Source organism: Lipotes vexillifer, unplaced genomic scaffold, assembly GCF_000442215.2.
Source record: "Lipotes vexillifer unplaced genomic scaffold, Lipotes_vexillifer_v1.1 scaffold190, whole genome shotgun sequence".
Classification (NCBI taxonomy): Eukaryota; Metazoa; Chordata; class Mammalia; order Artiodactyla; family Lipotidae; genus Lipotes; species Lipotes vexillifer.
The window spans coordinates 733,408-744,568 of NW_006794958.1; the positions used below are offsets into that span (position 1 = coordinate 733,408).

General features: G+C 36.2%; 1 protein-coding gene across 2 annotated transcripts; it reads right to left on the reverse strand.

The window, feature by feature from the left end:
- Positions 1 to 3,375: 3,375 nt before the first annotated feature.
- On the reverse strand, positions 3,376 to 11,161 carry DORIP1 (dopamine receptor interacting protein 1). 2 transcript variants are annotated; one of them, XM_007467373.1, is made up of 5 exons: positions 11,026 to 11,161; positions 7,988 to 8,512; positions 5,976 to 6,065; positions 4,642 to 4,776; positions 3,376 to 3,806 (listed from the first exon to the last, which is right to left on the reverse strand). In XM_007467373.1, exons 2-5 carry the CDS (start codon positions 8,509 to 8,511, stop codon positions 3,623 to 3,625), a joined length of 933 nt encoding a protein of 310 aa, XP_007467435.1. In that variant the 5' UTR covers position 8,512; positions 11,026 to 11,161; the 3' UTR covers positions 3,376 to 3,622. The 2 variants fall into 2 exon arrangements, with proteins under 2 accessions (XP_007467435.1, XP_007467436.1); XM_007467374.1 differs by lacking the exon at positions 5,976 to 6,065 and having other exon boundaries at positions 3,605 to 3,806.

Consider the following 11,161-nt stretch of genomic DNA (forward strand, 5'->3'; position numbering starts at 1 on the left):
AACGAAATTGAGCTATTTGTAATGAGGTGGATAGATCTAGAGTCTGTCATACAGAGTGAAGTAAGTCAGAAAGAGAAGGACAAATACCGTATGCTAACACATATATATGGAATTTAAGAAAAAAAAATGTTATGAAGAACCTAGGGGTAAAACAGGAATAAAGACACAGACCTACTGGAGAACAGACTTGAGGATATGGGGAGGGGGAAGGGTGAGCTGTGATAGGGTGAGAGAGAGACATGGACATATATATACTAACAAACGTAAGGTAGATAGCCAGTGGGAAGCAGCTGCATGGCACAGGGAAACCGGCACGGTTCTTTGTGGCTGTCTGGAGGGGTGGGATAGGGAGGGTGGGAGGGAGGGAGACAAAGAGGGAAGAGATATGGGAACAAAAAAAAAAAAAGAAATCTTCTAGCTACAGAGGCCTCCCCACCAACTTCCTCAACTTCCCAGAAATAAAGTAAAAGCTTATATTTCCTGAGATCAAATTAAATTTGAAGTTAAATGCCATCCAGTTGACCAGACAGTGAACCCTGGGCCAGTTGGGTGGGTAGGAACCCTGTTTGTTAGTAAGGCATCAAGTGGTTAAAATGAACTTCAAAAGCTATGTGATCTTAACTTTTGATTTTAACAAAGGAAGGTGAGAAGATTATAAATGTTTGCTTAGGCTGGAGTTTAGTAGTAGTAATTACAGTCATTTTTACATGAACTGTTTACCTTTCCTGCTTAGGTATAGTGCATTACAATTATTGTCAAATAATTAAATGTTATTAACTCATTTAATTATAAAACTAAACTGTTGATATATGCTCAATACGTACAGCTTTTTATGTGTCACAGTAGTCATCTGCTTATACAGCTTAGTTGTTTGCTCATACTCTTAAGAATGAAATAGAACCTAGGATTCACCCTAGTAAGCATGCCTGTGGTAGTGATCTTTGTTCCTCTTTCTCTTTGATTGGATCCGATCCAGTGACAATGCCTCAGATGTTAAGTCAACCCTAATAATGAAAAGCTACTTTGAAAGATAAATCTAAGATTATTTGTTAAGTTTTGGGTGGGGGGGTGGGTAAAGCTTCTTTGGCTGAAGAGAGGTTGGAGACTTCTTAAATGTTGGACATTTCCCCTTAAATTTGCTTTATTTGTTCTTTTTCTCCCTTTGATTGAGGTGAGGGTTATAAAATCATTTCTGCTCTCCCCATAGGTATAGTTGTGATTTGTGGCACTTTGATTAAAAACATATTCTGATTATTCCCTCGTATCTTTTGCCCATCCCCACCCCCAGCATTCCGATTTCTCTGTTTAAGGTTATAAAAAATTTTCCATACCCTCACCTTCACATTTTGTGATAATCTTGTTTACTTCATATTTTTTCATCCCTTTTCTACTCACTATTTGGTCAGCAGGGAATGATTTCTTCAATTACCACCATAACAGCAAAATACCTATTATCCTTAAATCCTAACCATCTGGGGTCCAGAATGCATACTTAAATTTCATTACACATTAATTCCGTTACTGATATGATATGTAGAAAGAAATGTCTGAACAGGTGGCCACTGATATGGCCATTACTGATATGTAGCTAATGACCTCTGAAAAGGTCATTAGTAAGAGAGAATCTAGGAGACTTGCCTGTACATGAAAGAGGTAGAAAAAATATTTTTTATTAGCATGTTCAAGGTAGTCAAGATATTAACAAACATTTTAATCCTCACAACAACCCTGTGAGGTAGGTAAGTCATTGTTTCATGACAAACTAGTATTATTCCAAATAAAATGCAATTTATAAAAGAATAAATCTGCATCAGGAATAATTTTGTTAATGATACCATGTATGTATATGCTAATATTTGTGTTTTTGTATACTTTGATTCATGCAGTTGATTCATGCAGTAAGGTGTCCCCAGAAAAGTTTACTATAAATCAAATCCTATTTAAATACATGTGGGAACAATTTAAATAAACTCTGGGGTGAATTGTTTTAATAAAATAGATCACTATTTTGAGCAAATACTATGAATGTTCCTTTCTTACACAAAATAAAAAGGCATCCTCATCAACGTTGCACTCACATTTATTCATTCTTCAGTAAGTTATCTCAACATGGCACCAATGCAATGTAAGACTTAATTTATTGAATTAAACCTTAGCAATTTGGTATATGGCAGTGAACTGTGTTGCTGTGTAGAAATCTCCAAATATATTGTGCTCAATCTCAACCCAAAACCTAGGATGGACTATTTATTGAAAACACTAAAATAAATGATGATAGATTTCAAAAAGTATTTTCCCTTGAGAACATTACTTATTTTTTTCCTTTAAATTGCGAAAGGAAAAGAGATCTTAGGGTCTTTGAAAAGAAACATAATACTCTGATAACTATAAACTTCTGGTGATTTATATTACAAATCAAAGAAAGCCTCATGATATCAATTTACTACTTATAAGGGAGTACACAGATGTTATCCCCAAAATTTACGTATTTTTTCCTCTGTGCCAATATGACTTACTAGGAAGAGAAATACAGTTGACCTTTGAACAACATGGGTTTGAACTGTGTGGGTCCACTTATACGTGTATATTTTTCAATAAATATGTACTACAGTACTACATGATCTGAGGTTGTTTGAATCCGAGGATGTGGAACCACAGATATGGAGGGATGACTGTAAAGTTACATGGGGATTTTTGACCACGTTGGGCATCAGGGCCCCAGCCCCTGAGTTGTTCAAGGGTCAACTGTATTCCCAGGCACCCATTTTCTCTTAAATCCATATTTAAAGTACATTTCCATTATTCATCCAACATTAGTAAACATACAGTTTGCCTAACATTTTTTTTATAATTGTCTTATCTGCAAAATAAACTTTTACTAGAGAACTCGTATTACATTTAATTTAAACATTTAGATTAGTTATATAATTTATCTGTAACAATAACTTTAAGTTTGGGAGCTTAGTTAAGTTAAAATCCACTGGTAGGTTTTTAATACTTTAACAAGTGGTTAAAGTAATTTACCATTACAAAGAAATAACTGAAGTCCAGAAAAACATTCTCATCAAAATATTTTTAAAAACTGTTGCAGGAACATTAGGCAAATCAACAGGTAAAATAGACTAAGCCATCTATAAGTTGTACATTCAAATCCATACTAGATCCAGTAGTGCACTTTGGATTATAGTGAGGTAGGGCAAATAAACACAGTCAGATACATTTTGAACTGTTAAATTTATATAAACTGAAAATTGACTTATACCCAGGTTTTATTTGGATATCCAAAAAGAAAAACTGAGAATTCAAATGATGAAGTATTTTCTCGGATTCAAAGACAGAACTGTAAAAATCCTTTGAGGTACATATACAAAGGCTACAAGATATATTTTATTTCAACATAAAATATGCTTGTATAAAAATAACCTGGGATATAGAAAAAAGAAATACAAACATTTTTGCATAGATTCTCTATATACCTGGGGCTAAACACTAGATAATACACCTCTGAAACTAATATAGCTGAACTATTTCCTTGGATACCAAGTATATACAAAATAAAAGCCCTTCATCTGGGGGAGCATGGGCAGGAGGGAAAACAATTTAATTTAGCATCAGTCTATATTTATTTCTCTGTTGCTCGAATATAAACTAATGATGACAAGAGGAGAAACTCGGGGGGTTTATTCAACAAAATTAAATTCACATTTCTGAGGCCATCATAGTGCATCCAATGTCCATCAATTTGAAAAGCTGCAGAATAATGATGTTCCTCTTTGTTAAATAGTGTGGCACCTTCCAACAAATACCTGCAAATGAAATGACAAAGTGTAGCAGAAAATCACAATACTTTGTTCTTGAGAAAAACATTCCCTAAATTCTTAATTAATAAAAAGCTGAGATTATTTGCATTCTATTCTCTGTAAAAGATATCCATCTGTAAAAATCATGTATTATAATTGGTAATTTGGAGAAAGATGTTTAAGAATTTTAAAAATTGGTATAATTTAAGAATTTTTAAAAGCATATTTTAACAGATTAACCCATAATCTGCATGGTTCTGTTATATAAAATACACACAAGAAAAATTTTAAGGCAAAAAGTTAAAAGAACACTGTATGTCCTAATTTGTATGCAGATATCTTAATCTAATGATGACAGTAACATTTTATGTTTAAATGATGACCTCATACTATACACTACTTTGACTTGAAATACAAGTAACAGCCAACCAGAATTTACTATTTACTATCTCTCAGGTACTAAACACTTCACATGTGCTATCTTATTAAATCCTCACAATAATGGCACCAGATAGATACTGTTATCTCTGTTCAATAGATAAGAAAACTGATGTGTAAACTGGTTGTTACTGGCTCAAGGTCACATAGCTTGTAAGGTAGGGCTATTCCATAGTCTATTCCATAGTCTAAGCACCTAACCACTATGCACACTGCCAGCAATGACTCCCTGCGGTAGATTCTGACCTTATCCAGGCTACATAAATTTAGAGACAGCTATGACTTTTCCAACAATACGTATTTCCCTTAAGGGCTACTCAAAATCATGATAGAATAGCAGAAAAATATAGAAATAAATTTATTTTTTACTAGTTTTATAAAACAAACAAAAAAAACCACATACTTGTGATCAGATAAATCCAAGTAATAGGGTACATATGCCAGATCTTCAGATTTCCAATGCTGCATATTTAAGACAACAAAAGGGGGTGCCCCGTGGCAGAACACTCGTTGGGAAAATTCCCTTAAGCCACCACACCTAAAATTGAAAATAGGCATGAACTTTACTACACTTGGGACAAAGCTGCCTTTTATCACCCTGGGTTGCCTTTATTACATAATTTCATAATAAGCATAATTATCTATTTTAGGTATGGGTATATATCAACAGTATGGCTATATTAATACCTTATATGCCTAATTCCCAGAGTTAATAAACTTTGAGATTCTCTATATAGGAAATGATACTTTTAAAACCCCAGGAAAGGCTAGCTATGTTTATCTAAGCTTATAAAAACATGTATTCTTTAGACTGATAGAAAAGTTTTTATTTGTAAATACATTTTTCTTTCTCTAGGCTGGTTTCAAACGGGAATAATGGCAGAGAGGGAATAAGATGACTCTTACAGTCTTCTTTAGACTGGATGAAATTCCCTAATTGCTTCCTTTTGCCATTAGGATGAAACAAATTTTGTTTTCTTAGTAGTATCAGGTATTAAGCATATGGATCAGAATAAAACAAACACAATTATACAGTAAAATCTCGATTAACCGGAATGCTCAGGGCACAGTATTTTTGGTTAAAAAACACTGACTAAACTAAGTTACCAGAAAACCATTTTGTTTCAGTATTTGTTGCAAAAATACACTAGTTCACTTTTTGGACTTAAGTACAATTAACTGAAGGTACTTTATTCTTTCCTTCTTTTGTGATTAATTAGGCTGTAGGATCACCCTTCTAAATATTAATTCTCATTGCACAATACTGTAGATATAAAAATTGTTGAGACTGGGATGAATATGTTCTGCCCCTTTGGATTTCCTTTTTCTTTTCTTTTTTTTTAACCACGTTGAACTTTTTGGTTGTCATTTACCTCTTTCTCCTAAATGAGGAGTGCAGAAAAAAATCCAGTTAATTGAGGGTCCCGATTAGCTGGGTTCCGGTTAACCAAGGTTTTATTGTACCTACTCAGCAGTAGGGAAACAAAGAAAAGGCATTTGGTTTGTATTCATCAAGCAACTGTAGTATTATATTCTATATAGTGATATTGATAATGACAACACAGCATAAAATGGCATAGTAAACTAGAAGGTGTTAAGATTCCAAAACTATTAGGCTTTCTAAATACTTATGAGTTGCTATTTCATAAAATATTAACATCAAAGAACATACCAGTACAGGTTTCTTTATAAAAAACATACAAATACTTTCATCTTAAATGTCTATCATACACTCACCCACACTCTTCACACAGTTCAATCCTGGAACAGAATAACTCATCCACAGCCAGTCGTATCAAGTTTCCATGTGGAATTTCTTGGGGAGGACTACAACAATTGCAAAATGCATGTAAGAACTGCTTCAATATTTTACATGTAAATACATTACTAGGATAACAAATTTTACAGGTCATTCATTATTAGCAAACCACATATTAAAGTATAACCTCTGTTATTCATCTTTTTTTTTTTTTGCGATACGCGGGCCTCTCACTATTGTGGCCTCTCCTGTTGCGGAGCACAGGCTCCGGACGCGCAGGCTCAGCGGCCATGGCTCACGGGCGCCGCCGCTCCGCGGCACGTGGGATCTTCGCGGACCGGGGCACGAACCCGTGTCCCCTGCATCAGCAGGCGGACTCTCAACCACTGCGCCACCAGGGAAGCCCTGTTATTCATCTTTGTATTTCTTATAGACAGTATAGAAACCAGTTGAACTTAATAAACATTAATGCATGAAGATTTCAAGAAACATTAAATCTTTCTGTAAACTGATCCTGAAACATGCAGTCGTTACTTTAAAAATTTCCGAGAGGATTCAATATAGTGGATTCTGGTCTTGACGGAAGAAAGCAGGACCCAGAATTAGGAGAACAGCTGCTTAGTTACTTGACTCAATGCAAGTTACAGCCATTGTTGGCCTCAGTTTCCTGATGTTAAAAAAAAAATTTTCCTACATACTTCAGGGGTTGTTTTAAACATAGGATTAAAAAACAGGCAAAAGACTTTAAAAAGTTATATAGAGTATAATGGAAAATATTTTATTGAGAAGCATAAAATACTAGCATTAATATAGGATTGTAAATATTATAGTTTCAAAAGATATACATGTAAAAAGATACTAGTTTTTTAAAAACCAGGTAAATTTCTGAAACAATTTTTTTAGTCCATTATGATTTAGAGTAATAATTTTTTCCCCTGATGGAGATTTCAAAACCAACAGCATCATATCAGCAATACAGGAAAATGGACAAATTGTATTTCAGAACAAGAGAGACATTAATTGGTAGACCCTAAATAAAATAACGTATCTTCAGCTTTCCCTAAGTAGCATGATGTTATAATACAGTATTAAAATAAATATGCTATACAGAAAATGTGAATTTAATAAGTTCAGGTATGTGACATACATTCCCCAAAGGGAGCAAAGCTATTAGGCTGTTTTTCTGGACCACAGGGCCAAGTAGGCTTTCTGACAGCAATGTGTTTGGGTCTGTTTTTCTGTCCTATTTTTTTTTTTTTCCACTGGCAATTATCCCTTTTCTTGCTCATGTCCCCTGGGGGCATTAATGTTTCCCAATACTCCACTAGGGCTTGCCAGTTTGGCCTTCCTCCCTGTCATTTACCAGCTTGGAGGTCTTTCTTCTCTCCTAAAGCCAAAAATACTCAGCAAGCTATCAGAACCTTTCCTAGCCAATGAAAAATTCCACACATCCAGGTCCTTTTTAGGTATTAACATTCCAAGTTTGGGGTTCCTATCTCTAATTATGCCCTGGCCATGACATGGAGTACTTTCAATCTTCCTGTTCATGTAGAACTAGCCTACCTGACAGAGATCCATTCAGAGTGAAACATCCCAATACAGTATTAAGTGTTGTTCAAGAGGTTAAATTTGTGACACAAGGAATTAGTTATCTTCACAGTCACATTAGTAAATTCTGAGCAAGAGGAAAACATTTTGCATACTGAATAGTTCATTACTTTGCAAGTGAAATAGTTATCAATTGGTTTTGTAAAGTAAATTCTGAGATGTTTGGATGTAATAGAAGAGTTACATTTTTGTCATGGGACCTAATAAAGAGTCTTGCATTTGCGTGGTTGCTTTATGTGTAAGTTGTTACACAGGTCTGTACTTTAAGAAGTACTTTGACTATATCTATCTACCTCCCTCCCTCTCTCTATATATATCATTCATTATAAAAAAGTATACTATTTTTGCTAAAAGTGACAAAACAGACTTTAGAGCAACTTACTTTATATTAATTGTGCGCTGCTGATCTTCCTGCACTCGAGTTGGGCATCGCCAGTTGGAACAGTAACTCTCTTGTATGGTCGACATGAGATTTTCAAGATTTTTTGTAAAATTATCATGCTCATTCCCAAACAAATCAATTATTAATGAAGCTTTATGAACTTCAGATTTGTATTGCTGTTTTTCCATTTTGTCCCAAATCCAAAGTAGCTTCACAGTTGTAAAGCTGTAGGTGTCCATTAAATAAAGAAAACAGTCTATAAACTCTCTACCTAAATGAAGAGAGAGTTCCCTGGGGAAATTTTCATTTTCATTGAGAATAACATACAATAACATCAAGAATCCATCTATGGTGCAGGTATTTTTCAGTCTTATTTCAACATAGAGTGGTGTACAGGATACTGCTTTGCGGCCAGCTTTGATAGTAAAAACACCTCCCCAAGGAAGAACAGGCCTCCAAAATGAGCGATCTTGGTTATAGTTATTTTTAATTGATGCTTTGATCTCTTCAAACAGTGTCTTCATCCTGCATTTTAAAAGTTTAAGATAGTACTCATAAATTTGACTTTATATTTTAAATGCATGACATATGTTTAAATGAAAATAAAGGTATCTAAAGATTCAAATTAAATTTGGTTAGCTGGACCCCCAATGTAACAAAAAAATTTAAAAGAAGCTATGAGCCATTTTTTGGCAACCTGCATGGTCTCTGGAAAGGCCATTTAAGAAGCTGCAACCTTTTCTTGAGGTACGGAATGGTCATTTGATAGGCCTTTATATTAATTATATTGCAGATTTTATCAGTCATAGAGGAAAACCCTGTAATAAAAAAATCCTAAATAAAAATAAAACTATTTAAAGATACAGTCTAAATTTGGTTGGGTTTATTCCTAACGTAAACCTCTTCCTCCCTTCAAAATATAAGCTGTACTTCATTTTCTTGATAATAAGTGTGGTTACACTTATGAAATTGATAATGGAATTCTTTGTTGGGCTACAGAATAATGACCAACTGGCTTTGAAAGACAACATATGAAGAGTAATTGTGAGAACTTAATTGAAGAGTAGCACAGCTAAAACAAAAATCATTTCTATGCACTTTGGGATTTTTACTTGAAATTTAGGACCATGCTAGATATCCTATAATTTTAACTACAGAGGCCATGCTGGGAAGAGCTGATTCAGAACTTGATAATTATCTTGATTCCTCTCTGCATGTTTTGGGAATGAACTGAGGTGTCCTCCCTATTTAAACTGGTACCTATCTTTCCCCCAACCTTGAGGATAGCTAAGCACTTGGTTTTAACGTCATTGACAGTATTCTAATAAACATGTTGGTGTCATATGTATGTTATATAAAGCAAAATTGAAAAAAATTAAAGAATGAGGTCCTAACGAAACTGAATTGAAAAAATTGCTTTACTTTATTTGGGACAAACACATGTCTAAACTAAAAACACCACAGGGTTTTCCAATATGTTTCATCCTTCCGTTTTCATGAAAACTGGAAGCATCTGAGGAACAGGAACAGAGAAATTAGTGACTGAGGTCAGTGTCTTACTTTGTCTTTTCAAGTGCCACATCCTCCCAAGCACAATAGGAATCCAACACTCAGTGTTGCAGACCTATGTGTTTTGTGTGAAAAATTAAGTTCAAACCTATTTTGTAACACTAGCAGACTAAAAATTCAGTTTTACCACACACACAGAGTATTTTTGACTTAGGCAAGATACTGTGGACTCTAAAATATTCAACACTATATTTAGCCTGAAGTGTAGATGTTTATATATAGTTGCAAACATGTGGGCTCTAGTTAACCACTTAGGAATAAGAGGGAGTGGAAAATTTAGAGCCTAGGAAACACAAACTCAGTTTCTTCTAAATGAAGAAGAAATGCTTCAGAGCATATTTTAAAAAAATCACAAGGCATTTAAACACTTTAAAAATGAAAATAACTTTCTTCATGGTTTGACTGATTTCTGTTGCATTTTAAAGAACTCTGTAGCAAGGTCATAATTAAGAGCCCGAGTTCAGATTCCTAAATGTTGCACTGGAAAGGAATTGTAAATTTCTGTAGTATTTTTTGCCAAATTATCTTTTATACATGACCAAATGAGTAACTATAGCTCTGTAAAGCAAGTTACACTCTAAGAGAATTAAACTACAATTATTTATATATATATATATATTAAAAAATATATACACATACATAAAATGAAACTAATTTCTTTAGCCTTTTTCTGGGGGAAAATAAAAGGAGGTAAGAGAGGATGGAAAGAATTAGAAGACAGTGTAGCTTCTGCAGTACCGTGGTGATTTGTTACAAAGTAAATTACCAAAAAAAAAAAAAGCGGCTAAAAGAGATGGAAAAATGGCTGCAAAGAGGTTTACTTAAAATTGTCTTAAGTTCTGCCCACACCGTCAAAAACATCGTTTAGAAGCCCTGGAGAAGGTATTCTAATGGCTTTTTTCCCCTGCCTCAACAGGCCCTCCAGTTTGAATAAATCTGGAAAACTCCCTGGACTTCTATTTCCTTGGCAAAATGACACATTTCTTCTGCAGTCGTTTCCAAGGGTGACAATCTGTACTCCACGCAGGTCGTGAGGACCAGACCATTTGCCCAAGGCATTGAGTGCCGGACGCCCTAATAGCTCGGGGGTCCCAAGGGTACCCTCCCGAGTCAGCACCCCCAAATAATCTGGAAAACGGCCCTGAGCTCCCGCTCGAAGGAGCTCCGGGCTGGGCGCAAGGACTGGCTGGGCGCGCGGTGGGCGCTCACCTCCGCCCCCCGCACTCCGGCCACGCCCACCCCGCCCAGGGTCCGCAGCACCCGGGAAGGCCTGGCACTTAGGGCTGGCCGCGCACGGCGACTGGGTTCCCGAATCTGGAGCCGGTGAAAGGGCTGGGCGTCCCCTGCCCGCCTCCAGGTAGTGGCCCGATGAGCGCCTGGGACTGCGGGTAATGGGCAGGAGGGCCGGGCCGCGGAAGGCGTTCTCACACCGGCCAGTCTCCGTCCACCAGGAAGCCGACTTTTCGTACCTCCCCGGGGACCGAAAACCGCCGGTGCTCCCGCACCCGTCGCCGCCGCCGCTTGCTCATGGAGAGCCCGTGCCGCCGCCGCCTCATCTACTAGAACCTCCGGCAGTCTCGGCCTCCCCCGGCGTGAGCGCTGGGC

Bases quoted from the DNA above. Each gene is read 5' to 3' on its own strand.
- DORIP1 (XM_007467373.1), bottom strand. From the start codon at position 8,511: ATGAAGACACTGTTTGAAGAGATCAAAGCATCAATTAAAAATAACTAT. The intron at 6,066-7,987 runs GTAAGTTGCTCT...CAATTGTTGTAG, and splicing joins CAGCGCACAATTAATATAAA to TCCTCCCCAAGAAATTCCAC. The intron at 4,777-5,975 runs GTGAGTGTATGA...TTTCAATTTTAG, and splicing joins GAACTGTGTGAAGAGTGTGG to GTGTGGTGGCTTAAGGGAAT.